At 40.6% G+C, this 27,057-nt stretch overlaps 3 protein-coding genes and 1 long non-coding RNA gene across 19 annotated transcripts; 2 read left to right on the top strand and 2 right to left on the bottom strand.

Moving 5' to 3' along the window:
• The first annotated feature begins 2,653 nt into the window (after window positions 1–2,653).
• LOC135608090 (uncharacterized) lies at window positions 2,654–4,016 on the top strand. The gene is made up of 2 exons (XM_065100548.1): window positions 2,654–2,787; window positions 2,920–4,016. Exon 2 carries the CDS (start codon window positions 2,962–2,964, stop codon window positions 3,859–3,861), a length of 900 nt encoding a protein of 299 aa, XP_064956620.1. The 5' UTR covers window positions 2,654–2,787; window positions 2,920–2,961; the 3' UTR covers window positions 3,862–4,016.
• A 3,887-nt stretch (window positions 4,017–7,903) lies between these two features.
• On the bottom strand, window positions 7,904–9,992 carry LOC135606567 (trihelix transcription factor PTL-like). The gene is made up of 2 exons (XM_065097603.1): window positions 9,449–9,992; window positions 7,904–9,143 (listed from the first exon to the last, which is right to left on the bottom strand). Exons 1-2 carry the CDS (start codon window positions 9,826–9,828, stop codon window positions 7,985–7,987), a joined length of 1,539 nt encoding a protein of 512 aa, XP_064953675.1. The 5' UTR covers window positions 9,829–9,992; the 3' UTR covers window positions 7,904–7,984.
• A 1,685-nt stretch (window positions 9,993–11,677) lies between these two features.
• Window positions 11,678–21,135, top strand: LOC135608088 (growth-regulating factor 3-like). 7 transcript variants are annotated; one of them, XM_065100541.1, is made up of 9 exons: window positions 11,678–12,322; window positions 12,614–14,255; window positions 14,390–14,479; window positions 15,735–17,088; window positions 17,189–17,438; window positions 17,559–18,648; window positions 18,739–18,918; window positions 19,800–20,088; window positions 20,489–21,135. In XM_065100541.1, the coding sequence occupies exons 6-9, from the start codon at window positions 18,456–18,458 to the stop codon at window positions 20,970–20,972; spliced, it is 1,146 nt and encodes a 381-aa protein (XP_064956613.1). In that variant the 5' UTR covers window positions 11,678–12,322; window positions 12,614–14,255; window positions 14,390–14,479; window positions 15,735–17,088; window positions 17,189–17,438; window positions 17,559–18,455; the 3' UTR covers window positions 20,973–21,135. The 7 variants fall into 7 exon arrangements, with proteins under 7 accessions (XP_064956613.1, XP_064956612.1, XP_064956615.1 ...); XM_065100540.1 differs by having other exon boundaries at window positions 11,678–14,068; window positions 14,163–14,255; XM_065100543.1 differs by having other exon boundaries at window positions 11,678–14,255; window positions 17,559–17,984; window positions 18,196–18,648.
• Window positions 21,136–21,972: 837 nt separating this feature from the next.
• On the bottom strand, window positions 21,973–26,269 carry LOC135608087 (uncharacterized). Of its 10 annotated transcripts, none has more exons than XR_010485403.1 (7): window positions 26,111–26,269; window positions 25,058–25,204; window positions 24,762–24,930; window positions 24,352–24,582; window positions 24,077–24,258; window positions 23,723–23,942; window positions 21,973–22,415 (listed from the first exon to the last, which is right to left on the bottom strand). It is a non-coding gene; the product is annotated as an uncharacterized LOC135608087 (long non-coding RNA). The 10 variants fall into 10 exon arrangements; XR_010485408.1 differs by having other exon boundaries at window positions 24,762–24,920; XR_010485410.1 differs by lacking the exon at window positions 26,111–26,269 and adding exons at window positions 25,808–25,852; window positions 25,935–26,023 and having other exon boundaries at window positions 24,762–25,204.
• Between the last annotated feature and the right edge of the window lie 788 nt (window positions 26,270–27,057).

Here is a 27,057-nt window from a genome sequence, read left to right as displayed (position 1 = left end):
GTTCTGATAGGTATGACTCATAATCAGCTCGATATTGAGCCTAGAGGGTCACACATATATGGTAGGCGTTACAGTGAGTAAAGATTCGGATATGAGATATCCGTCGGAGCCCCTATTTTATTGGATATCCAATAAACCCATAAATTATTGGATCCCATGGACGAGATCCAATAAAAGCACATGAGAGATTATTGGATAGAGATCCACTAATCTAAGAGGCTTGGGTAGTTAGATGAAGATCCAATACACAATAGGAGAGGATCAATTAGGGTTATGTTGGTAGGGGACCTCTATAAATAGGAGGGATTTAATGGTTCATAGGCTAGAGCCTTGCTTCTCCTATTCTCCTCCCCCCTCTTCACCTCAAAGCGGGCCTGAAGTTTTAAGGAGCATCGTCGTAGTCCTGTTGTGTGGATCACCGCTAGAGAAGAGGGCGCTTGACCTCCTTCACCCTCTCCTAGAGATCTACAAGGATTCCGGGATATACGATCTCCCTATGTAACACAATCTACTATATACATAGTTTTAAATTTTGTGGATTTTTACACACCAATCTTCGCACAACGACGAACATATCTTTGGGAAATTGACGATTTTATTTCATATTCTTCTATTGCGCATGTGATGTCGCCCCCCAAGATTTCCCAACAGAGGATCACACACATATGGTAGGTATTACGATGGGTAGAGGTTCAGATATGAGATATCCGTTAGAGCCCCTATTTTACTGGATATCTAATAAGCCCCTAAATTATTGGATATTATGGATAAGATTCAATAAGAGACAATAAAAAATTATTATGTAGAGATCCACTACTCTAAAATACTTGGGTAGTTGGATGTAGATCCAATACCCAATATGGTATGATCCATCATGGTAAGTTGATAGTGGGCCTTTATAAATAAGAGGAAACTAAAGGATCATAAGCTAGATTATTTTTTATTATCTCCTCTCTCTCTCTCTCTCTCTCCTCCTCCTCCTATTGTAGCTCCTATTTGGGGCGTGTGGACAGCAAAAAGGGGTGACCCCTTTCTTGATTGCGTAGTGCGCGTGAAGAAAAGTTTTGGGCAGTGATTTAAGAAACGTCTTCGTAGCCCCTGTCGTGTAGATTACCACTAGAGAGGAGAGCATTTGAACTACTTTTTCTAATCCCACAAATCTACAGGAATTCAAGGACATACGATCTCCTTGGTAATTCTCTTAAGCGTAGTTTTTTTATTTTTACGAGTTTTAGCGCACCAATCTTTACATTACGATAAAATCTTCTTTTCTGCGGAAATTCTAGGGTTTTGTTTTCTAATCTTCTGTTGCGTATGTGATATCGCCCTAGATTTCCTAACAACTAGTATAATAAAGATTTAATGTTGGTTCTATTAGGCTTTTTTTTAAATTGGATTTGATTCAAGTCAATTGGACTTATTCCAAATAAGAGTTTGGTTGATTAAGAATTATCGAGAGATTGATACTTCATGTCTTTATGATGTGATGAATTTAAAAGTTTTATCTGCTATTTGAAGATGATTAGAGATTTTTTATTAAATTAATGATATTAATACGATTGTTATTGTGTCGTTCATATATCTATGCTTAATCATCCATATTAAAAGTGTTATATGTGAAAGAGCTACAAGTTTGCAAAGCTACTCATGGACATGGTTTAGTAAGTTATATATCAAGTATGATTATTCATAATCTTTTTATCCTACTACTTCTTAGATGCATATATGAATGAATGAATGCTCATGGTTAAACTACTTTTCACTATTAAAGGTAAATAAGATAATTCTTTTCAAGAGAATATTTTTCTACTTAGACAGGTGAGGGATACTGTTCTATCTCTATCCATTGTTACAATATAAGAATTATTATTATTTTTTATTATAAGTTTCATAATAAATTAATATTTTATTAGTTTATACTAAATTATTAACATTTATATATGTTTCATGAATATTAAATTTTTTAAAAAGATTTTCTAAAATTTCCTACTAACATATAACATGTGTGATTGTTCTAATATATTTTTACCTTATATTTATTTTTAGATTAACCTACTACTTTATAGATTTATAGATATGAGACTTGAATGGATTTTTTTTTTCACTTGTGGACCTATTAAAAATATATATTTTTATAAAAAAAAATTAGTATCACCAAAATATGAATTAAAGTTATGATAAATTATGAATAATAAAATAATATTTTTTTTTATAAATATGAGATGTGATAGCTTAGACCAATCACATCAAGATATCTTGCTTGTTAAGGATAAACTAAACATAATTAGTACTAGAGAGTTGTGAGAAGAAATGCAAATAGGAGTTTCAATTAAAGAGTACGAAATGATCAATACAATATCTTTTTTGTATACTAATCTGAATCAAGCATAGTGGTGAATGTATGTATAACTATGACTCAATTAACTTATTGAGCTTTAGTCACTAACTCAAAATGATCACATCACAATTAGTTAATTTAAATTTTTACCTGATTACAATGTGTGACTAAGTTCAGCCAACCATATATTTATATTGTGGTTGGCTGACCATGTTCCTTAATAATTAATTTAAGGAGGAGATCAATTAAGATCATTCTTCAAGATTTTATCAGCCAAGTTTGTGCTATTTCCTCCTATAACTCAGCCTTTAATGAGCATGAGATAACACCACCTTAATTCCTGCAACACAACACCATTGGAATTACTATATTGGCAGCTCAGGTGGCTGATGTAAAGAAAGAGAAAGATATATGTGATGGAAAAAAGAAAAGGCAAAAGCTAAGAGAAGGTAACTTGTTCTTTCCCTCAGCCTGTCATGTTTCCTAATGATGGTATTCCTTCTGTGGACTTTGCTTTCTTAAAGCATACATCTTCTGCTTTTTATTCTCTATGCCAATCTTAGAAGTATCAGGCTGCACAGGGCCATAACTTTGTCTCCGATCTCTTGGTTCTTCCTCTCACCATGAGAGATCTTGCCGGTTGCTTGGCGAACCAAGCTGTCAGAGTTGCAGAAGCCACATGCTCGGTGAACGGGCACTCGTCGGTGGCCGAACAAAGCCCGGTTCAGAACACCATCACTTGCTTCTACAGAACCACCCTCTCCACCCGGAGGGAGCTGCTCACCGGCGTCACCTGGTCCAAGTACCCAGCCGGCGCATCCCTCTCTGTCATGGTCGAAGACAGCTCCTCCTCCTCGTCCTTCTCCGGTACTCTGATCAAGCCCAATGTCGTGAATTCCCAGCTCCTGCGGAAGAAGAAAGGCAGCCGGTCGTTCGTAGTCGGCAACTCGGCCGTCAGCCTTTACTGGGACGTCTCCGCCGCCACCTATGAGTCGGCGCCTGAGCCCACCAGGGGTTTCTTCGTCGTGATGATCGCCGACGCGGAGTTCGGTCTGCTGCTCGGTGATATGTGCGGGGAGTTCGTCAAAAAGCTGGAGAACCCGCCACCGATCGCAAAGTTCTTCATGTCGAGCAGGAGAGAGCAGGTGCGCGGCACCACTCTCTACGCCACCAGGGCTCAGCTCGGCGACGGGGGGAAGCAGCACGAGATAACGATCAGGTGCAAGGGAGACGAGCTGGACACCGAGGGCTCGGAGATCTTCATCTCCGTCGACAAGAAGAAGCTGGTCAGCGTGAAGACACCGACATGGAACTTCCGAGGGAACCAGACAATATTCGTGGACGGATTGGCCGTCGACGTGCTGTGGGACGTGCACGACTGGTGGTTCTGCGAAGCCTCCCACTGCGCTCGCTTCATGTTCTGGCGGAGGAGCACGTCGGAGATCAGGCTGTGGTCGGACGAGGAACTGGCGCCGAACATCTCTGGGTTCTCTCTATTGATCCAAGCCTTCAAGAGCCAATGATTCTGATACATGTTCGGCCTCTTACTTCTCTATTATTGCTTCTCTGCTAAGAGTTGCTTGATCACAGATTTGGTTGGTGAGCACATTATGTTCTCTTCTCCCATATCAAACAGGATGATTCATAACTCAGAATAAGGCTAGAAAACATTTCTTTATGGTTGCTATCTTCTCTGCACTTAGGACTGATTGACTTCACTTGGCAAGAGAGTGATGGCCTTGTGCTTGTTGTTGGCATGCTACAGTTCTCTTGTTTGTGAGGACTGTTTAGCTGGCGAGCACTGTTCATTGTTCTTTCTTATTGTCTTTTGAGCTGTAAGAGTTTCAGAAAGAGATTCTCCAGCAGGACCTCTCGAGGTTTCTTTTCGTCAGAACATATTTCAGTCGATGTTCTTCTGATCTACTGGCAGGACGAAGAGGGAGACGGAAAGCCCTTTGAACTCTGGTTACCATGCCACAAGAAACACAGATGGGAAGAAGACGTGGTGGAATCTGACAAAGGACAAGTCGAATCTGTGGGGGAAGTGATGTGCTTCAGCTGGCAACAAAGGTTTTTGTCCTCACAGATGACTCTCGTCGGTCTGGTCAATAAAGGAGATAGATATACACAGTGTCACATCTTACTTTCTTTCTCCCTTAAGGAAGGTGGAAGCGTGCATGATGTGTCATTTCAGTGACATGATCCATGATTCATCATGCCGGTAAAATACATATCTTTTTTGGGATGAAAAGGCCAGTAGAATCCTCTCCTGCGTGGGACCTTCGTGCAATGAGCAAGGTTAAATTTTCTTGCATTTTCTTTGCAATTTTTTTTTTCTGTAGCATATATTAAATAATACAGTCTTTTTAGAAAACAAAAAAGAAGATTAATTTTTAATACGATTTGTTTTTATTGAAATATAAATTGTAATGAGTTTTATTAATTAATGACACTTTTATTGTCGTTATGCGTAATAAAAATACGTGGGTCCGTGTTCAGATCCAGGTCTCGGGAAGTGGGACCCTGACTCATCGCCCACCAGGATCAAGTCAACCTCGAATTCAATTGGGCCCCACCCTGTCCTTTATAATCTCTGTGAATCGAATTCAATTAATTCACCCCTCGAGCGTTTTAGATAATGGATCTGACGCTGGTAGCTGACATTACTTGCAAGGGTCCCACACGGCATATATATATATATATATATATATATATATATATATATATATATATATATATATATATATATATATATATATATATATATAACTTGGATAATAGCTAGTCAATCGCAAATTTGTTGACTTGAACGTTTTACTTGCCTCGTGAGTCGTGCTAGGACAAGTGGGTGGGACTCGTCAATACGGTTGGTGAGCTCGGCTGAGACAGATCGGCTTAACAGCACGTGAGTTGCGGGTGCGATCCACTCGTCTTGATGAAGTTGGTGGGCCGTCAAAGCCCGCTTCTGGAATCTTCGTTGTCCAGCCTTCTCATCGTCCCTCTCGCTCCACTCGCCGTCGTCGTTCTCCGATCGAGCAAAGACGTTGGCGTGCTGCAGGAAGTGCCACGGTAAGCCACCCCTTCTTCCTTCTCATTGTCTCTATCCTCTCCTACTTCTCTCTAGTGGTTCGTGTGGATTCGGATCTCAGTGAGGAGGAAAAGGGCTTTGATGGATCTCTCGCATGTGTCGATACCTACTTCTACAGAACGTCTCCTATATCTGTGCAATGATTGTTGTTGCTTTGCCACTAATTGCTGTTCGTCCGGGTCTTTTCTCTTTGAATCGTTACAAGAATGGTCGACCTGTCTGTGATTTAGATGTCACACTCTTGCTGATATTGTCCCTATTGATCTGGAAACACAAATCGTGGATATCTTTGAATTGGTCTCTCTCCCTTTTTAACCACCAACAATTCGAAATGTAAATCGTGTGGTCAGTTGGCGATGGCTTCTCAGATTGGGGATCCATATGTTTTCTTCGGGATCCAAAACCGAGTTTCTCCGAATTATACTTGAGGCCGTCGAATTCGGGAATATCTTTGTTTTGATCCTTCTGAATCCCTAATTCTGCAATTGCAAGTTTATTTGCTTTTGGGCTGTTTGGTTTGTGTACTAGTGTTTCACATTGTATGTTGTTCATGATTTTGCTATTTCCCTGGTACTCTCAACAATCGAGGGAGCCCTCGAATTCAAAGAATGTCATGTTTAGTTGTACATCTCGATCCATCTTTATTTCACCACTGTTCCCTCATTGACTACTTAGCTGTCGTTGTTGGGTTGTTCTTGCTTTAAATCTTAGAATTATGATCTTCTCAGTACATTTATATCATTTTCACTTCTTCTGCTGAAGATCATTTTGCATCGGTTAGTACCTGACCCAATGTTTTCAACTGAGTTTTTCTTAATTATTAATCACTTTTTAATCTGCAACATCTACTTGTTTGTGATGTTTCATTGAAGAAGGATATATAGGTTATTATGTTTAAGTTGAGAATCCTTGATGTGATGTCTGTCAAGACCCAGTCTTGTTGGCTGTCCTACTGATGCTGACCCGGAAAATAAAAATTCTTACTAAACGGTCCTGTCTAGAAGCAATTGTTGCAGCTGGGCCTGTTCTTCCTGCTAACTGGCCAGATAATTATCTGCATTTGTCCTAGTTAACAAATGACTCTCTTATAAGTCAAGAACTATAATATTATTTATTTTAAGACTAATTATATATTATTATTTTTTAAATATTTTGATTATTATATTTTTAAAAATTATATTAAGATCCTTATACTTTTGATAATAAAATATCTAATCTTATTTCTCATGATGAAAATATTAATGAGACATCTCATGCAAATCACCATCTTCTGCCTACGTGTGTTTCTGGAAGTCACTTTGCCAAAACTAACCAGGAAGGGATCGTTGGTCCAAAAAGGCTTATCTACTAAGGGTAGAGTGAGAAAAGAAAAAGGTGGCTGATGTCCTTTAGCAAATTCTTAAAGTTCGAGGAAGGGTCTGTTTATGTAGACTTTTTGTTTCAAGGAAATGATTAAGCACAGTTATTATTAGAGCGAGTCCTTTGACATGCTGGTGTGAAGCAGCAACCTACTCCTGTAATTGCAGGCTTTGCTTTCGGCAACCAAACAATTGTGTGGTGATGTGCACACTGCAACTTCAATCACAGGCAGTGGCAGCATCGTCTCCGTCCCCAACCAAGCGTTTCCTGGCCATGTGCTCTTCCTGGAGGACGCCTTGGTCAATCAAGAGTTCAACGTCACGCTGTGCTGTGTCCACTTCCTACAGCACGCCGTACAAGGAGGGGCCAAACGCACCTGGGTCAGCTGCCGGCGCAGTGAGTTTACCATATATGGGAGCTTGGGGACGTGGTGCACGTCCCTGCTGCTGGATATGAGCAAGCACGAGTCGTGTATATGGGAGCTGTTTCGATGCCCATGCGCAGGTTTCATGTGGTCCGGCGGGAGCGATGGGCGTGCCTCCTTGTCCTCCCCTCGTCTCGTCGCGTCCGGAGGAGGGGGACGACCGGAATTAAGCGTCCAACCCCTTCTTTCTTCCATTATTCGTCGAACTACTTCTCGCCGAGTAATCATTTCGAATTTAGACGTGATGGCAGCGTTCAAAGTGCCGCGTACCGCGACTGAGGCTCTCCAGTCGCAGACACCACGCGCACGGCGCATCCGCTTGCAGCGCTGCCCATTGCAGCCCGTCTTGCGCTTTGAGTTGTGTCCTCGGTCGCCCTATTTATATACACACATGCAAATATAATTTTGGGTTTATCTTTTGAACGCAGCAAAATTCTTTATTAGCAACAAAAATAATGTTAGAATCTTATAATTATTTTTCATTTTAACTAAAAATTGGTTTTCAATTATTTTTTATGAAACAATAACACATGGATAACGTCATCGTATTGTAAATTCTGGAATTTTAGAATAAGAAATTGAATTTCATGGTTAAAGTTTTCTTCGCTAAAATAGTATCTGGTGAGGACAAGATTTAATTCGACTTTGAATTGATACCTGAAGCCAATAATAGTATACTAAAAATTTATATTTATGAGTGAACGTTTTTTGGGTTGCTGATACCTTTACTGATTTCGCAGAAAGGCGTTGTTCTTTGGGCGCAAATACATCAAATTCATCCACCTGTATTCCTCACACCACCGTTGTTCGCCCACAGGCTCTCATCTTCGCCCACCGAGAACAAGAAAGATATCTCGTTGACTCCATTGACTCCACCATCGAAATCCGGAGGACCATCAGCAAGCGCAAAACCCCCCGCCACGTCCGATCCTTGCTCTCCCTCCTCGTGGCAGCCACTTGGCTCGCTGCACGAACCTTCGCCGTGCTTGTTCGTCAAGCCACTTCTCCTCCGCTTCTTCTGGCTCTCCTTGGCTTTCCTCGAGCGCTTGTTGACGTCGTCCCACTTCTCCTTGCACCCCTTCGCACTCCGGTTGGTCCCCAAGCAAGCCATGGCGGCCGAGACCTCCCCCCACAGGCCGACCTTACCGCTCCCACCCTCTCCGAACTCCGCCTCCACGCTTCTCCTGATCCTGACAAGACTGGCGGTCTCAGACTCGGGCCATCTCTGAGCCGCCCAGTTGCCGTCGGCTTCATCGCCATGTTCCCCGTTCGCGCTCCGATCCTCTTGCGGTTGCGGTCTCAGCTCGCGGCGGCTTATCTTCTCCAACGCCTGTATAATGGCGGCGTCGCGCGCCTCCATCCACGCTCGCTCGCTGGCCCAGAGGCCGTACTCTCGGTCGACCCTCTCCGCTTCCTGCCTTCTCCAGTCTTCCTCCCGGGAGATCCTCGCCTGTTCCATGTGCTCCAGTGTCCTCAGCATCTGGTTCATCCACGTCTCTTGCACCTCTATGAACCTCTTGATCTGCTCGTCGACCAACTCCTCCACCTTCGACTTCCAACTCTTTCTTCCCGTCTTTGCTCTCCTCATACTTCCGTCCTCCTGTTCTCCCTCTTCTCCGGTCGATGAGGTCCCATCGAATTCACTAGAACTCGACAAGCTAACGTTCCCAGAGAACCTGGAAACCTGCAATGCTTCTCGGTTTGACGGTAGAGCGGAAGCATAGGTAGGTTTAGAGCATGGTTGAATGATCTCGGTGGTGGCGCTACTGCTCCCTCCATAGAGAGCCTCCAATTGCCTGAAGAACCTATAGTGCTTCCCATCCTGCCTCCCTGCCTTCCCTTCCTTGGTCTTCTTGTAGTACTTGTACAAGTTCTCCAGCTTCTCCCTGCATTTCTTCCCGCTCCTATGGTATCCATGCTCCTCTGCCATGATCCTGCACTCGGTGGAAGCTGGATTAACATTGTACTAGTCAAGACAACAATTAGGTTAAGGAAGCAATTAATAATAGCCACGTGAGTGCTGCTTTGTGTTCGATCCTATGACACGATCGAGCTCCATTACGCAGCGTCAGCAGCTATAGGGATGAAGCAAGCATTACATCAAACATGACGCTGCGCTGTATGCGCACACCAAGTTCGGGAACTCAACAATGGAGGAAGAAGAGCTACCACTTTGGGCAATTGCCATATCTTATATAGATACTCATACAACCCAGAGAGGAAAGAGTTGGTGATGTACCTGGAGACCTCATCCCACAGCGGACCCTTGTGGGCAGCTTCCCTGAACCTGGAGTCCAGCCGGGATCTCACCTCCAACAGAGTCAGCGTTTCCTGTCTCGGCCACCGCCCTTGACCCCCGCCACCACCGAAAGCCGTCTCGTAGAACCCAAAGCTTTCCATTCCCGGTGGCGGCAGCGGGGGAGGCGGGGGTGGCGGCGGAAGATCAACTTCGCCGCCGCGACTGCCCGCCACGAGCATCCCGTACTGCTGGTCGGGACCGGGCGCGGCGATGAAGCTGCTGTGGTGTTGGCCCAGAAAATGCGCGGGGTCGGATACGGCGGAGACGGCGGAGAAGCCGGGCTTACCGGCGATGAGATTATGGAGGTCCTGCAGGTCCATCGATCCGCCGGGGAGCCGGTATGATCTTCGAGCAACCGCGGAAGCAATGGGCAAACGATGCAGGGGGAGGGAGGTAGGGAGGGAGCAAACGAGGAAGGGGAAGAGGAGAGAGGAGAGAGAGCGGGAGAGTCGGATCGTGTCGTTCACGAAAGAAAGAAGGTGTGGGGTGCGGTACGGAAGGGCGGGGGAAGAGATTGGGGGGGCGAGTCGACGAGGACAGGAACATTACGTAATGTCTGAGCCAATGGGAAGAGTCCACGTGCCGCAGAGGGCGAACCGGGGAGCGCAACCCGAGGAGGGCGTGGGGTGGTGGGTGAAAAGATGACGTGTGGGTACAGTAAAAAAACTGGACTCGCTTTTGACCACTCGTGTCCAACCCCCCGCTCTGATTGCCAATGCCAAGCACAACTGCGTGGATGACGATAAATAAATAAAATATTTATCTTCTGCTAATTTTGCTTATTTCAACACACACAAAAATAGTTTTTATTTTATTTTATTTTATTATATATTTTATGCCCACTTTATCTAAAATTAGGATAAATTCTCGTAAAATTATTTTTTAGGTTTTCTAATTACAATATAAGTGTTTTTATGATATTATTAAAATTATTATAAAAGTATTATAAATATTGTATAATATTTTTATAAATTTTGATCTACTAATATGTTAAAAATATTATAACATAGTAAAATACTATAACAAAATCAGTTTATCATATAAATCTGTCGATAAGAAAAATAAGGAAAAAAAAGGGGGATAGATGACAGATTGTAAAGTCAAAAAAAACTCTAGCTATTAAATTTATTGGATACTGTCATGTAGCTTCTCAGTACATATAGAGCCATTCCTGTGACTATGTATGTCAATCTTCCCATTCCGTCTCTCCTCCTCGTATTCATATCCTCTCACCTGTTCTACTTTCATAAATGAGGTGGTTAACTGATGACTTGAATTCGACCCAAATGTAAATGATCTGCTTGCAAATATCCACAAACAATTTGATATTGGACCCAACTCGTTTGTCTCGAGTGGCTCACAAAGATCTCCTCCAAATCACAAGGGAGACATGATGTTATCATTCAATCCGAAAGTTCTTGTGGATGGAACGAGGGATGTTTTTGTTCCTAGTAAAATTTAACTCCACGACAAATTACAGAAACATATGCATGAAATAATGTCGTGAAAGGAATCCCATTTCCTTGTCATCATTAGCCCCCCCCACCCCAAAAAATAAAGAAATAGCACCATTTCCTAGAGGTCAATCAAACTAGTATTACCTTTCTTATTCTTATCATGCATATATATATATATATATATATATATATATATATATATATATATATATATATATATATATATATATTTATATATATATATATATATATTTGTACAAATATAAATTATGTTCAAATAAATTAGACGAAGAAAAAGAGATAACATAGGGGGAGGAAGAAGCATTCTTGCTACATGATCAGCACCGGAGAATAAAGACGAAATGTATCTATATGAAAATAACTTACGATCATGTACTCTAAAAATTTTAATTAAAATATTTTGAATGAGTCAAAATAATGAATGCAAAATAACTAACGAGGAGGAGATCCCATTTTACTATATTGCAACCCTCACTTCACAAAATATTTAATATATCTATTAAGAATTTAAATTAGTCGAGATCCACGTGTCAAAGTTTGATTGGTTGTTGAATATTTATCATATTAAGTCATATATAATATTTATTAAAAAATTATCTATTAGTTATATTAGTATTTATATTATTTTTTGGTAATAGGATATTTTGGCTTACTAGTCTAACAGACACAAGAAATGAGTAGAACAGGTCCCGATCCCATTGGCCACTGGTCCGAGCTGTTCTCGGACACTCATTGCGGTCCCTGTGAAAGAAAAGATGTTTCCCTGCGAAAACGTAAGAAGAGGTCGGCACAAGTGATCTGTTTGCCATGGCCAAATCCACACGAACACCACTACTCTGATCGTCCAACTCTCTATCCAAATCTTAGAGAAAGCAACACATCCTCATCATCCCATGGCTGGCAAACTTGACGGTGGCCATCCTCACCGTCTCGCTGTTCATGCGCTGTGGCCGGGCGCGGGGCTACTGCCGAAGCGCCTCGATCGCGTACAAGCAAGCAACAGGGGGTGGCGATCGTCGCACTCGGACGAGAACATTTTGTCAAACACCTAGAAGACGTGTGACAAGCTGATCCTGTTGCCTTGAAAGTGCGATGGGGTTTTGGGTAGACATCATTGCCGTTGCAGCGATCGCCGTCGGTTTCGGTTAACCCGGATCGAACCCCAGACGAGCAGATCCCATGTGTAAAGCTCGACCGCCTTGTTGAACGTCGCACGGTCTTGAACGCACACGTAAATAGCGCGCGACAGAGAGAGAGAGAGAGAGAGTGAGAGAGACGGCGGACTGGGTGAAGGCCGATGCCTCCGATTTCGGTGGGAATGATTCGTTGCTCGAAGGTAATGGATTGCCCGTCTCCTTCTTCTTCGCTCCTTCGCCGGTTCGTCTCTATGCGCTTGAGAATCTTCTCACGCTCCCATGGCTGCACTGGCCGTACAGCGGTCAGCATGGTCGCTGGGATTCTTGGGTACCTTAAACCTCCTCTCTTGTCGAGATGCTGCGCTTCCGCTGATAAATTTGTGCCTTTACATGCCATAAATTGGGAGAAATTCTGTTGCATCTTCTTGATCTTGGTCGTTGATTTATAATGATAACTTGAATCTTTGCTGGCTATCTCACTCTATGTCCAGAAGGAGATGTGGAGGAGAGGGTGGAACGCAACAAGGCAAAGGTGAAACTCTAAAAGTGGTAGCTACAAAGAGATGAAAAATGGAGGAATAGATAGTTAAAAAGATTAGGGTTTATGAAGTTCTACATCTTGTTGGAATTGGGTTTGACGTTCTTGTCCTACCAAATGTCTTCTTTCCTCAGCATCTTCTTAATATTTATCTCTTTCGACTTGTGTAACTTATAATTAAGCTGACTGCTTCTAATGTGTTGCTGATAATTTTTTGCCATGTGTGTGATAGTCCTTGAACTTGTCACTAATTTAGAATAGGTAGGACAATTGGTAGACTTACATTTTGATGCTTCTTTTAGTCCTTGAGAGATGTTTGTCGATGTATTATGAGATTACCTGGATCTATCTGTGGGATAGTTGCTGCTCTATTGATTCACTTTGCCTTCTAATCAGAGTTGTAGAGTATAATTGCATACAAGATGGGTTATCTCCATCTGTAATTGTTTCTTATATTGCATACTCTGCTTTCTCGGTATGTTCATATTGTCTGTATTCCTTTTATGTGGCTTGTTTTTGCAAGAATAACTTTTATGTAGCTCTGTATAAACTAGTATTAGTAATTTCTGCTTTTTCGACTTGTATAGAATAAATTATGGTTTACTCCTGAATGTAATGGTAGCGGTCTTGATGGGCAAATAGAGCCCCAGTTCCAGAGTGTTCCAAGTTGCTGTTGCAATTGGCCGCAACATGCTTTCTCTCTCTGTTTATATTGTTGTTGGAGCTAGGCTATTAAGCTGTACATCAATTCAAATAGCTTGCTCTTTTCAATTACTTTTCAAGTTTCAAATAGCTTTGTTGGAGCTATGCTTTGTAAATGTCATCAGAGAACTATGCAAAATTTCTGTGATGCTTTTAAACGAGAACGAACAATCTCTTGAATTGTCATCAAGCCTGGCTGGAGAATCATGTTCTACCAGGGATTATTCACATACATCCAGGTACTTTTAATCTTTATTAGATGAGTTCTTGTTGACATTTCTTCTATATGTGGGGTTAAGTTACTGGTTTGGAATATTTAGTACTTCTTGACCATTAAAAGATCAAGCACAAGTTCAATCCAGCTGTAGTAGTAGTTCATCATCTGCAAGTTCTTTTCTTAATTAGCCACTTCCACTTGTTCCTTAACTAGAATTTAGTGGTTCTTTTTCCTATTTGGCTAAAACTTCAGGATATCGAAATAGTACTTATAGCTGGTGTCTTGATAACAGTACCATTCTGCAAGGTCTAGATTTTTTTTTTCTTTGCATTAATGACCTAAGATGTATCTGAGTACTGAAAATTCTGGCTTCAGATCAGATGCACCTATTATATTGTATGCATATAACTGCTATTTGTTTCCTTTTTTACTTTTTCTTGTGGTTATCCTGTATCCAGATTATGCTTGTTGTAAGGATCTGCTAGTCAGGTGCTCTATTTTTACACTTCTTAAACCATCAAATCTCTTTAGTTTATCATTAGATTTTTGTTTTTTTTATATATTTGTAAATCTTGTTGAGCAGATTCTCCATGAAGCCATGGTATTGCAAACTTAGGCTGATAAAACCTGAAAGACGATCCACCTGCTGAATATTGATCACTCTTTAAAATGGAAGGTTAAGTTTATGCTTTATTTTCTACTTAAAAAAAAGGTTTATGATTTATTTTCATATCTCATCAATTGCTTTCAAGTTTGACTACGTCTAAACTCAGTGATTGTTTGATGGTTTTTTGCAACTAAATTCTGCAGAGGATATCTTATATCTGTTATGTCATCAACCACAGCAGATCTCACCCATCAGAAGGAACCATCTTTTTTCTATCTGAAAGTGCTTCCCAGGTATAGGTTCATATCCCTTTGTTCTATTGCCATTTACATTTGCTTCCTCCTTCCTTGAGCAGTCACCAATCCACAGCTACGGATATGTTGGGCATTGATGTGGGAGTCCACTATTTTGCTCGTTATGCAATGCCCATGTTATCCTCTTTTGATAGGACTTCCAAAATTTTCTTATGTCAGTTGGTTTAGCTGTTTGATCCGATGTATTCTTTTAAATGTCTTTGGCACTCTTTCACTGCTACAAGCTCCTCTTGGGTAATTAACTTGTTAACTAGTTTGATAACGTTTCTAAATCGATTGGAAAATATAACTATGGCAACTAGATCAACAAGAAACCACATTATCTAGTGATAGAACTCTTGACTTAGTGGACTGCTGCACTTGTAAATTCTGTCGGTTTACTGCTCAAGTAGTTCAGTGTTCATGTAGTATATTCTTGAGCATGTGTCAAGAATCAGATATCGGTATCATTAGAACTCCACTTCATATTCCAGGAGCATTGAGCATGAGGTACCAGATCTGTGGATTCTCTCCCTGTTTTCCTAAATGACTCTATCTAACAAGAAAGCTCAGTGAACTTATAAAGTACTTGTTGTATTTCATCTTGGCCATAATGTTTTTTATTTTTGACTTGTGGCACTGCTAACACAATGTGTATCAGACTCGATGGCTTATCTGAAACTGTTATATCCCTTTGTGAGTTAGTCATGGACTATATGCTAACCTGCCTTTTCTGTTTCCTGTCATTTCTTGAGCAACTTCATTGCTACATTTATTCTAGGATTTTTAGATAACTTGGAACCATGATTCTTCAAACTTCACTTCTCAAGAGATAAATCTATGTCATGGTTCTGTTACATAATCCACTGAAATAAGGTATTAGCCTATAGTAACCTTGTACTTTAAAAAGTAGAAACCATGTCCATCTCTATGAGACGAACAAGAATTTGTTCAGATTGCATGTGAACACCACAACACAGAGAAAATGTTAGTGCAAGTAAAATCAGGAGTGGACTTGTAAAAATTGAGAGATAAATTATGGATCAAGAGAGTTCTATTGAAGGTTCTAAAAGTGGCATGAAATATTAAAAGAACAGAAGCATGAAAACACACAATAGTTTTTGACATTTTGGCAAGGGTTGGAGTCAATGATTTCCTGAAGATGGCTGGTTAAGCTGATTAGTCGTGATAAGACTTGTTGATCAAGATCATGCTTTTATGCTTGCTGTGACTTATTTTGTGATATTATTTTCAGTTACCTGTTGACTGGGATGTTATAGTTACGCTGTTTCCAGTGTGATCCATCTATAAATTCTCGGATGTACATGGACAACACTCCCAAGCTACTGGATGTGTACAAGTACTTGGAAGTTAGGTCTGCCACTACCGCATAAATGAGGTAATTCTTACTTCTCAATTAATGCATTTTGTCTGAAATGGTTACATAAGTTTGAAATAATAAAAATCCTGAGATACTACTGTCAGGCTTATTTTGAATTGTGTGATTGGAGTGTCACTTGAACTCTGTAAACGGGACATAAAGTTAATGAAACACACATGGTTCTGTAGGATCAAATCCTTGGAGAAGGTGGAATTCATGTAATTGATTTAAATAAGAATGATTCCAAAGCCATCATTTCTCTTGTCATTAGTTGTAGTTGAAGTCCTGGGTTCTTTTTGGCTATTGGTAAACTCAGCTGAGTGGTGAAAGATTAATTTTGTTGACTCCCTTAGGTCAATAACATCTATGCCGCCATGATTCTAAGCAAAAAAAAAAAAAAGATCAAACCTTGGTCCAAGGTGCAAGGATTAATAGTAAGATTCTTGGACAATAGAACAACACACAGTTGTTACATTGTATTCCTTTCCACGAATCGTCCTTTTCCTTCACAAAGGTTGTTAAGCAAACAAAGTACGGAAACATCATAATGGTGCTGAAGGAAGCAGTGCTCGAATACTTCTCATCTTTTTTGTCTCTGAGCTTTGTCACCAACCTCAGTGATGGAGAATACTCTGCATTACTAATAACATTATAATTAAATAGATCATCTTGAATTATTTATGTTTTTTTCTTTTTACTATTCATATAGGAGGTTAATATTTGTAATGATACAAGCACATGAGTTTTGTCATACCCTCTTGTGTTCATCTATTTACTATTGTTTATTATTATTATTTTTTTTATTGTTGTAGTTGTTGAAATATATGCTCAGTATTTTAATCGTTTGACCTCTTGGTGAACATTATGCCCCTTTTTTTTTTTTAATTCACACATGCATCATGATGGTGGTTGTTGACGGAGAGTGGGGGCCTCTGAATGCGAGCTGGAACCAGTTCCCTCCCACTGGATTCTGTCGCTCTACAAAGTGGCAGATTGAAGCAAAGTCCAAAGCAAGGCATGACAGGGAGATGAGAAAGCAGAGAGGGGCCGAGGGGAGCAACTGAGGTGTCAAATCACGGATCAGCTGCAACCACAGTGGCTACTGTTTTGGCTACCCCGTCTCTGCCATGGAGGAAGAGATGATGCAACGGCGATGGCAGACGAGACGCCCCTGGCAACATCTCTTTATCTCGCCATGTTCGCCCATTATGAACCTCATTTACTGCTCGTACTGCATCGAAACTATTTATCACCATGCTTTCTTTTACGGCATCTTCTTGGTTTCACATCGATCGCCACCGTGAATGATTGACTGGGTTTTGTGTCAGGTGAAATAATTGGCCATGCTTTTTCTCACCTACATTGGTGAGAAATAATCTTCGAGACTGGACCGGTAGATGGAGACCGTCGTGCGCATGCACCTGTTCAAGAATGCAATCTGAAACATGCTGATGGATGGACGCAGAAGAAGAAGAAGAAGAAGAGCACAGTAGATTAAAGTTAAAAGAGGCCTCTCTGCAACGTGATGAATAATTGTCCGTGAGCCGGCTGAGTCTGCCACCAATGTCTCCAGCTCAGGTACTCCTTCGCTTCTTCTGCTTGTAACAAGCATGGAGGTCTCAGTTACCCCCTCCCCCCATTAAAGTGTTTGTGTTGAGGGACATTCATTCTTGCTTAACCATCCACCTGCTGCTGCAGGTCATTCATGGCAGCCATAGGCAAACTGTATCTGGGCTGATCAGATCCAGCTCTTATCCCCTTGGATTGACGACTTGGACCACATAAACATGAGAGTCATGTGTGCAATGAGTGCAGATACTGATGTAGCTACTGCAGGTCAAAGGGTTCCGGTTCAATAAAGAAATACCAATCATGGAGCCATGGAACCTGCATCGGCTGATTGAATTCGACGCCTTCAGAAATGGTTTCTGCTCGAGCGAAAGGGGGGGTTCCAAGACTCATAATAGAGACAGGGACCAGTCCTTTTGAGACCCACTGCAAGTACTACTGTCTCACCAGCTGTTGCACTCTGGTAGTGGCAAGGTTCAGCAAGCAGTGGCTTCCTTCAGCCACCTCCTGGCTTGCTCTTCCCGAGGCTTGTCACCTTTTTGATAAAGACAACAGGTGTCTTCTCTCTTTCTCTGTCTCATGCTCCTCGCTCTCTCCTCCTCCTCCTCATTATTATTATTATTATATATTATTGTATCAGTCATCACTTGCCAAACTATATCTTCTCACCTCATCAATGTGTGTTTGTGGATCTTTGTCTGCTGCCTGTCCTTGTCGTTAACTCCATGTGAGACAGCTCTTGTCAGCCAGTAGTTGTGTTTTACAGTGTGAGGAGGAGGAGGAGGAGGAGGCCGTTAAGGTAACTTCGCTTTCCAAGAAAAAGGAAGCAGATCTGTTACAGACCTCTCCCGAAGAGACAGATCCTCCTCTCAGTTCTTGCAGTAAACCTACCTCCAATAAACCTCTCCTAACCTCCTCATCCCACCGAACAACCCAAGACCAGCAGCCACTATAAAGTGCAACCACCGAAGGAGATCGAGTGGAGGCAGAGCCATTTCCTTCTTCCTGACTCCTTTGTGTGACTTCATGGATTCCCATCGATGGAGTGAGCGGCAGCAGACGGACCGGCAGCCTTGTGCAGGGCTCCCAAAACTCCACCTCCTGGATCAGCAGCAACCACCTGCCTCTGCTCTCAGTCTCTTTGCACCCGAGCCCTGCAGCGGCTTCCATAAGACCACCACCACCACCATCGCCACCCCTTCACTCTCTTCATTCCCAAGTAAGTGGTTTTTCATGTACATAGGAGCTGGTTTCTCTCATCCATTTCTCTATTTTTTGGGTGTTTTTTGTTTACATTTTGGGTATGTAGGGATAGGTTATTTCACTCTGGCACAGTGGCAGGAGCTGGAGTTGCAAGCTTTGATCTACAAGTATATGATAGCTGGAGTTTCTGTTCCTTTGGAACTTATTCTGCCCATCAAAAGGAGCCTTCTCAGTGCATCCCCATACTACCACCATCCTGAGCTCTACCAGCATCTCCAACCATCTTGTAACTACTACTGGCCCTTTCTCTGTGTTCTATTTATGCATTACTTATTTTGCTTGTCCTTGTCATATGGTGAGCTTCTGAGTTGCACTGTTACCTGAGTAGAGTATTTGCTCGATCTAGCATTGTTGTTCACTTGATCCTTGCAAAGATCTGGTTTTGTTGTTTGCTTCGCCTATTGAGAAACCTCTCTCTGCTGCTTTCCAGCTTCTACCATGTTCTTGACTTGTTATGGCGTTCATGTTCAACTCCCATTTTTTTTTCCTTCTTAAAAAATACATTAAGAGTGTTGTTTTGAAGGTAGCTTTTTAAGTTTTCCCCCTTTTTGACTTCTAACTTTTGTTCCTCCATACTGAAATTTTAGGTTTTGACTTTCAAGTGCTACATAATAGAAGGAGCAATACAGAGAAATGAAGTAATGTTGGTTTTTCTTATTCTAGTCAGACTCTGGATTGTTGCCTGTCATATTTTCTGGTCTCTAAAGTAAGCACATCTTGTCACAGTTGAAAACAACACATGAAGAACTAAGTCAGCTATTGTTTAACTGATTTGTTGAGAACTTTTTCTACATTTTTTAGCTTTACTTTCTCTCTCTCATGATCACTTAAACTTCAATAGCTTGTTGCAATTGGCTATCCTGTGGATTTTTATTCATCACCATCACTTTTTAATGAAGTTTCAATCCACTATATGACCAGTTCCCAAACAAAGAAGCTAGATTAGCTTAGACTGGTCACACAAATTCTGATGGTGAATTTACCATCATGTTCCTGAAAGTATTAAAAGATGTCATTATTCTACTCTTTGTATCCCACAACAACAACAACAACAAAAAAGCGCCCCAACCGCAGATGTGTTTGATCTATATGTATTTTTTTTTCCAGTGATGCAGGGAGTGTCCTGGGGGAGATGTTCTGTGGACCCTGAGCCTGGGAGATGCAGGAGAACAGATGGAAAGAAGTGGAGATGCTCAAGAGAAGTGGTGGTAGGTCAAAAGTACTGCGAGCGTCATGTGCATCGAGGCCGAAACCGTTCAAGAAAGCATGTGGAAATCCCCACACCGACTTCCCTCAATGGCTTGAAAACTGGCGTTTCTTCTCCTCCTCCAGAATGTGCCCAACACAACCATTTCGATCTATCTGGATCTCGTGACATCCTTCCTCTTAGTCAGAGGTACCATCTGCATCTTTCAGTTGAAAGTCGATAACAAATCGATAGATTATTTCTTTCTAAAGATCATCGTAGTTTGTGACTTTTTTGTTTTCGAGTATATAAATCCGCATCCATATGTTATGGGAATCTAGCATATTGAATTTTATCATGTTGAATTATTTCCTATGCTAAGAATGGGGATCAAAGACGGACAAAATTGGCATGGACATGCATGCATATATTGTTTTAAGAACTCAGTTACCTAATAGCATTTAGGTAACTAAATGATTTCAGGACAATGAAAATTTGTAGGTGGTTGCAGTGTGATTCTCCTTTCTATTTTGAACTCCTACGTCTGATGCTGCTCTACTTTGACTCCCACTGTTCCCTAACCCTTACTGCATATTGTCCGTTATTATAGACACCCAGACACAAGAACAGTAACAGTTGGAAGGAGCTTCCAGAGCAACTGTTCAAACTTCTTCCTTAAGGAGCTGCAAGACAGCAAACCCGAAGGCTATGTGCTACAGAGGTTCTTTGATGAATGGCCGAGATCACAGCAAGAGTCGGACGACGGGCTTAACTACACCAGCCATCCAGCTTCGACTACCCATCTCTCTATGTCACTCCCCGGCAACCCATCCTCGGATTTCTCCCTGAAACTTTCCACAGGCAATAACGGTGAGAAGCAGAGACCCGAGGAGGGCAGCAGCAACGGCGGGGAGGACGGTCGGGTGGTCCGACCTAGCAACAACTGGTCGGGATGGGGCCACCATGGGGAGGAGGCTTCCATGGGTGGCCCGCTGGCTGAAGCGCTGCGGTCTGCAGCCTCGACGCAGTCGCCGACCAGCGTCTTGCACAAGCCAAATGGGTCGGTATCCGAGACCAGTAGCATTAGCCCATGATAAACTAGTCTTAGGTTTGTTGAACCAATGACTATGAATTATTTTATTTGCCTTGAAAGCTAGCTGACATCAGACTAGTCTTTGTTCGCTGTAACATATATGGTATCCCTCTTGAGAGTCGGGGTCTGCATGCAATTAAAATTGATGACCTTCTGGGTGTTCATGTTAGTTTCTTTTTTGGTTTTTTTGTGTCCGAGCGATCTATTATACGTCGTTTATGAAAGTTCGCAGAGTTTATATATATATATATATATATATATATATATATATATATATATATATATATATATATATATATATATATATATATATATATATATATAGTTTATTTATTTCAGGATTAATTCTTTATAATTAATTATTTTTTAATATTTTAATATTTATATTTTAAAAAATTATATTTACATCTCTATAATTATAAAAGTAAAATATCTAGATTTATTTATCCTAACGATATCGATTTTATTAACAAAAATATAATAATAAATAATAATAAAATAATTTTAATATTCTAATTGATGGTGACGGACGGTAGCGTATTATTAAAAATCACAGTTGATTGTTATGGATGAAGAAAGTGATGACGAGAGATAAGAATCGTTTTGCATCTGCATCGATATTAACATGAAAGAATTATTGTTGCAAATGTCCAGTAGCACCGCTCAGCAATTGCATCGATGCAGGCACAGTTGCAAAATGACACCGCTCGATATCTACATGAACGACCCTTTTGCTACTTGATAACTGCATCAACGTTGACGTAAATACAAAGCGACCCTTACCTTTTGTCGTCGCTCTCCTCATCCATAACAACCATTCACAGTCGTTAACAACGTCGTCGTCTACTACTATAAACTAAAACGTTAAAATTATCTTTTGTCTTTTGTTTTTATGTTTTCATTGGTAAAATCGATAACATTAAAATAAATGAATCTAAATATTTTACTTTCGTAATTATAACTTTTTAAAATATAAAAACTAAGATGCTAAAGGTAACGAATTCCGAAAGATAATTTATAATTAGCCTGTATAAAGTTATTACAGGTCAACTGAGCAATCAGTAATGACATTAAAAAAAAAATGAAAACCTTGGGACCTCCAATGGTCGGCTAATAAAATTACCAGCCCTAGGGATGTAGCAAATGTCGACAAGAATAGAGAAAATATGTTGAAAAGAGTTCCTAAAACACCAAGGAATTGGCAAAATTCCCTTTACAAAATTTGCAAAAGATTTGGAAGGAGGAAAAGTGTACTTGATTAGCTGCTTTAGGGAGAAGGATTGATAGCTCTACCACAGCCACTTCCCAAACATAGAGGGGACATTTCCAGCATCCTTGATGAGCAAGCCTGAACCTGCAGGGGCACAAGGGCAATCAAATTCAAGACCCTACCTTGCCCCCTCAAGGGTAATCATTTGTTGCTTCAACCAAGCCCTCAGATAGGCTGCAATTCAAAAGATCATTGACAATAGTTAGAACTCTCCTGATAAGGGAGGTAGGCCTGGTAGCATGGTTGCGATATTTGATATCATTGCGATCGTTTCATAAGAATCAAAAACAGGCAGCAATAGTGCTAAGTAGTGAAGAGCAGGAGGAGTTATCGAAGGATCTGCCTTCCTCAATCCAATCCCCTCTATAGCAGCTAGGAAGGATTTGAAATTGGAAGTTGAACATTTGTTGAAGTGAATTCCAAAAAGACTGGGCAAAGCAGCAACCGAAAAAAAATGTGGAGAAGTGAGTCTGAAAAAAGATGACAGCATAACAAGAATCTTGCTAACAACAGTGGACGATGTTTGAAACAAAGGAAGAGGTAGGGAGACGATTCCAATAAAAAATTCAAAGAAAAATTTTAATCTTAGGAGCTACTTTAAGATGTTAAACTACCCTCCGACCCTACCAAGGCTCAACCGGGGTGGAGAGTAGTTACTCGGAAGGCAATATTTTCAGTACCATTTGTTACTCCTAATGAAGAGAGTATCATTTTAATTTCTGGTGGCTGTGGATCGTGGACAGGATTTTGGACACTGTGGACTAGGAATATATGAGAGAAGAGGAAAATGACTGGGCATATAAAAAAATGTATAATCCATAATCTTAACTATTAATCAACCATGTTAATTCTTCATTTTCCATGAGTCTGAAATCATCCAAACATTTCATGAAAATGAAAAAACAACCATCAGAGCATTTGTAACATCAGAGAAGAGAGCACAAAATCCATATGTTGCATATTTCAATTAGCTCTGCTCTAATGTATCAGAGAATTTGCAGTTTCTGTATAAAATGGTCACGGCATCAATAGTTCTAAATATAAAGATTGATTTGAAAACTATAAAGGTGAAAAATTGTTGCAATTTGTCAGAGTAGCATTAGACACTCTTTAACATACTTGAACAAGTAATAATCATAAAGGACATACGTACAAGCTAAAATGTCACATGGTGTCCATCATATCATGTCAGTACAACCAATTGGAAATCCAGAAAGGAAGAAAGGATCGGTTTGCAAGAAAGACAACCATTTTATAAATAACTAGGGTTGGTTTCATAGAATATAATGGTGGAAGATACATCAAGAAGGCAGTAGCATAGTTCTGAAGACAGGATACCAAGCTGCAAAACTGGCAAGGTCTTAATTTGTCACCAGAGAAAACTGAGGATTTTCTCCAGATATTGTCACTATTTGTTTCTTGTCCAAGGGATAAAAAGAAAAAAAAAACATTATTGCCGAGCAAGATTTAGAATAACTTGCCTGTGGTTTTCGCAAGTTGAGGTATTTGATAGAATAGACCAATAGCAAAGAAGAAGCAAGGACAAACCCAAGTGAGCCAGAGCCACATAACCAAGGATGCTATGCTCAAAACCAAGGTAGTCTTCCAAGAAATGCTTAGCCTTTAGGCTGTGATACCACAACACCAGATATCATCCAAGTACAGGTCTGCTCTAGAGTACCACCATCATACTGGAATTTGCTGCAAAATGTGCAATCAAGATAACATTAGCATTAATAGTAGAGTTGTCAAGGAATCATGTATCTCAGTCATGTAATCACAAAAAAGGGTGCCAACAATGTTCCAGAAGCAGTAGACAAGACTAGATAGGATACCAGCAACTCGGTAGTTGAGGTGTGATGAGAGCCAACAGATTCATAAATCCAAGTCATCGAAATGCTGACGCGAATGAACCATCAAAGGCTAGCAGTGATGACAGTCAAGGTGAACCTAGCACATGGCCAATGATGTAAGCCCCATCAAATTTGCTACCAAGTTGCAAGGGACTGGCTCTTGTCTCAGAATGTGCATAAAACATATAGCATCCACTTAGACATTGTTACACACCAATGACAAGGTATGTGCAGTTTATACAAGTTGTACTACATACCTAAAGGCTAAAGCTTGCAAGAAATTTGGATCAAAGTATGTCAGCACATCTTGAATTATTTGTGTATTTCACAAAGGACTTAATCTTCACTTGGACAGTCCCTGCAACCACAGTGGACATTTCTATCATCTTTTCTTTCCTCAGGTGTTTAGGGACCCCATACGCAAGTGGTTGCAGAATTGTGAACTCATGTCTGCATGCACATCAGCCAGCAAGGTGTTCATTACCTGGCTGCACAAACTCAATACAAAGACAATTTTAGAAGAAGCACATTTCAAGATTAACTAATCAAAACCCAAAGCATATAAACGAAGGTAAAAGTGACGGCACTATGAACCAGAAAGAACAACAAAGGCAAATAAATAAATAAACAAACAGATTACGATCTGCATAAGCGAAGCAACACCAACCTTTTCCCCCTTTACAATCAGATTATGGTCTGCATGGCCCTGATCCAGACAGAATTGATGCAATTCCTTGGAAATTTCCTTCCTCTGATGACAAAGGTTGTATGCGTAATTTTCTTTGGATGAGCCAAACAAAAAATAGGCGAAGGTGCTTTACATTTTCTGTTCCCATCTTGAGGATCATTTTCAGGTACAAATGCATGTGGATTTCATAAATAAGACAAAATTGAATCTTAAATGTACATTCAGCACATATAGAAGGTAAAAAAAGAGTAACCAAAACAATGAGGACAAATAACCTTTTCTCATCTTTGCCTCAAGTTCTCAAAGAGTGGGCTCAGTAAGCTCCCACCCTTGTGGATATTTAACATGGTTGGTCTTTAGTTTAGGTATACATCTGGTGATAAGAATCCAATCTCTCTAAAAATCAAATGGCAACCAGCGAGCTGAAATCAAAGAAACATATTCTGTAAGATATTAGCAAAGCATATGTCATGACTTTCAAAAATAAATGTGCATCCTTTATCGAAAAGTATCCAAGAAGACAGCACTATATCGAGATGCCACTCCTTGGGAAAAAAACTTTAGTACTGTACGTTGGTTGCAGCAAACAATCATGAAATATTTCACAATCAATACTTAGAAATAACAAGAACAAAAAATACATGCATGATCTTGAGATTCTGCACTAAAAAAGTATTCAAGTGATTCCCTGCAGCAATGAGTAATAACTATCTTATCATAAATAAAATATTTAACTAGTCAAAGTGTGAAGGATGATATTCTGCATATGTTCACTCCATGAAGCAAGACAAAAAGTATGCTTAACAAATTAATTATGCATAAAAAAGGTCTCCAGTACTACCAGACCTAAACAAAAACTAATTCTTGCTAATGCTGATTGTCTAAAGAAAGTATAGGATACAAATATTAAACCCTTAATGGCAAACCCAAGTTTCCACTATAATTTCTTCGAAATATAGGTTGAAAAATCAAGGAAATAGTTAAATGTGTTTCCCACAATCTGCGCCGGTCTTATCTGGTTACACCTGTTTTAATTCCTCGAATCTTCTTCAAATGAATCTACAAGAAACCTACATGGTTGAAAGACAAACCTATGAGTGGCACATCACTATTCCATATCAAGTGCTAACATGATCTCTTGCATATACTCACTCCATTAAAGCAAGACAAAGCAATTCAATCAACATGTTGCATAGTGCGTCTCCACTACTTGATGATTTACATCAATATCAGTGAGAATAAACCTAGGGCTAGGGCAAGGGTGCAGCGTCCGTCGACGCCACAAACGGTGACGAGGAGGAGATGATTGGAGCGAAGAGGATTCGGACCTACGGGTATCGTGTGCCGCCTCCTCCACCTCGGCGCAGAGGTCGCCGCCGATAGGCAGCGGACGGTGGGATCGGCAGGGCCGACGACAGACGCCGAGTGGCTTCTTGAAACGGGGAAACCCAGGCCGCGCGCCAGTAACCGCATAAATTACCCGCATACGGGAGATCTTGAGAGCGCGACCCGCAACCGCTTTATTTCCACCCGTTCGATCGAACCGGAAATCCTGTTCGATCTGGTCGAACTAAGCCGCTCAAGCTCGTATGTTGGCTCTTTTCGGTTCACGTGGCCCGACTTCCCCGAATTGGTTCGAGAATGGGCAACGTGGCCAATCGGTTCACGTGCTTTAATAATTTTCATCCGTTTATGACGATTCATTTGTTGAATTCATTGCGTAATGATACAATAAAATTGGCTTACCGACCCAATAACTTACCGTGTCAATTATTAAGCAGCTTACTATTTTATTTAGAACCCTATTGACAACTTTTATTTTTTACTATTCATAATCTCTTTAAAAATTAATTTAAAAAATAATATTTTAATATTTATAATCCCCTCTAATTTTGATTTTGATTTTGATTTTTCTCTTTTCCACACTCCTACACTCCTACCCTATTGACCCCCAATAACTTACCGTGTCAATTCATTTTTTTTTTTTCTTCTCTTTTTAATATCTACGCACCTTACCATTATCAACTGCTCTCCAACATTCGCTGTCATCTAACATAGCCCTTAGCTTACATTTATTGTCAATCATAGTCAATTGTCGCCCGGACTCCAACTTTGCTAGTCGCTCCCTCGATATTATATGCGGAGGAGGAGGAAGAAGAAAAAAATAAAAGATATTAATATTCATTTCTTGAAAGGATAATTTTAAAATTTTGAAATGAAATTATAAATTGTAAAGAGGGATTATAAATAATAATTTTCATTATTAATAATATCA

This window comes from Musa acuminata, chromosome BXJ2-3 (assembly GCF_036884655.1).
Source record: "Musa acuminata AAA Group cultivar baxijiao chromosome BXJ2-3, Cavendish_Baxijiao_AAA, whole genome shotgun sequence".
NCBI classification, from domain to species: Eukaryota; Viridiplantae; Streptophyta; class Magnoliopsida; order Zingiberales; family Musaceae; genus Musa; species Musa acuminata.
The sequence above is the reverse complement of the archived record's forward strand: the minus strand, read 5'-3'. Positions and strand labels throughout refer to the sequence as shown.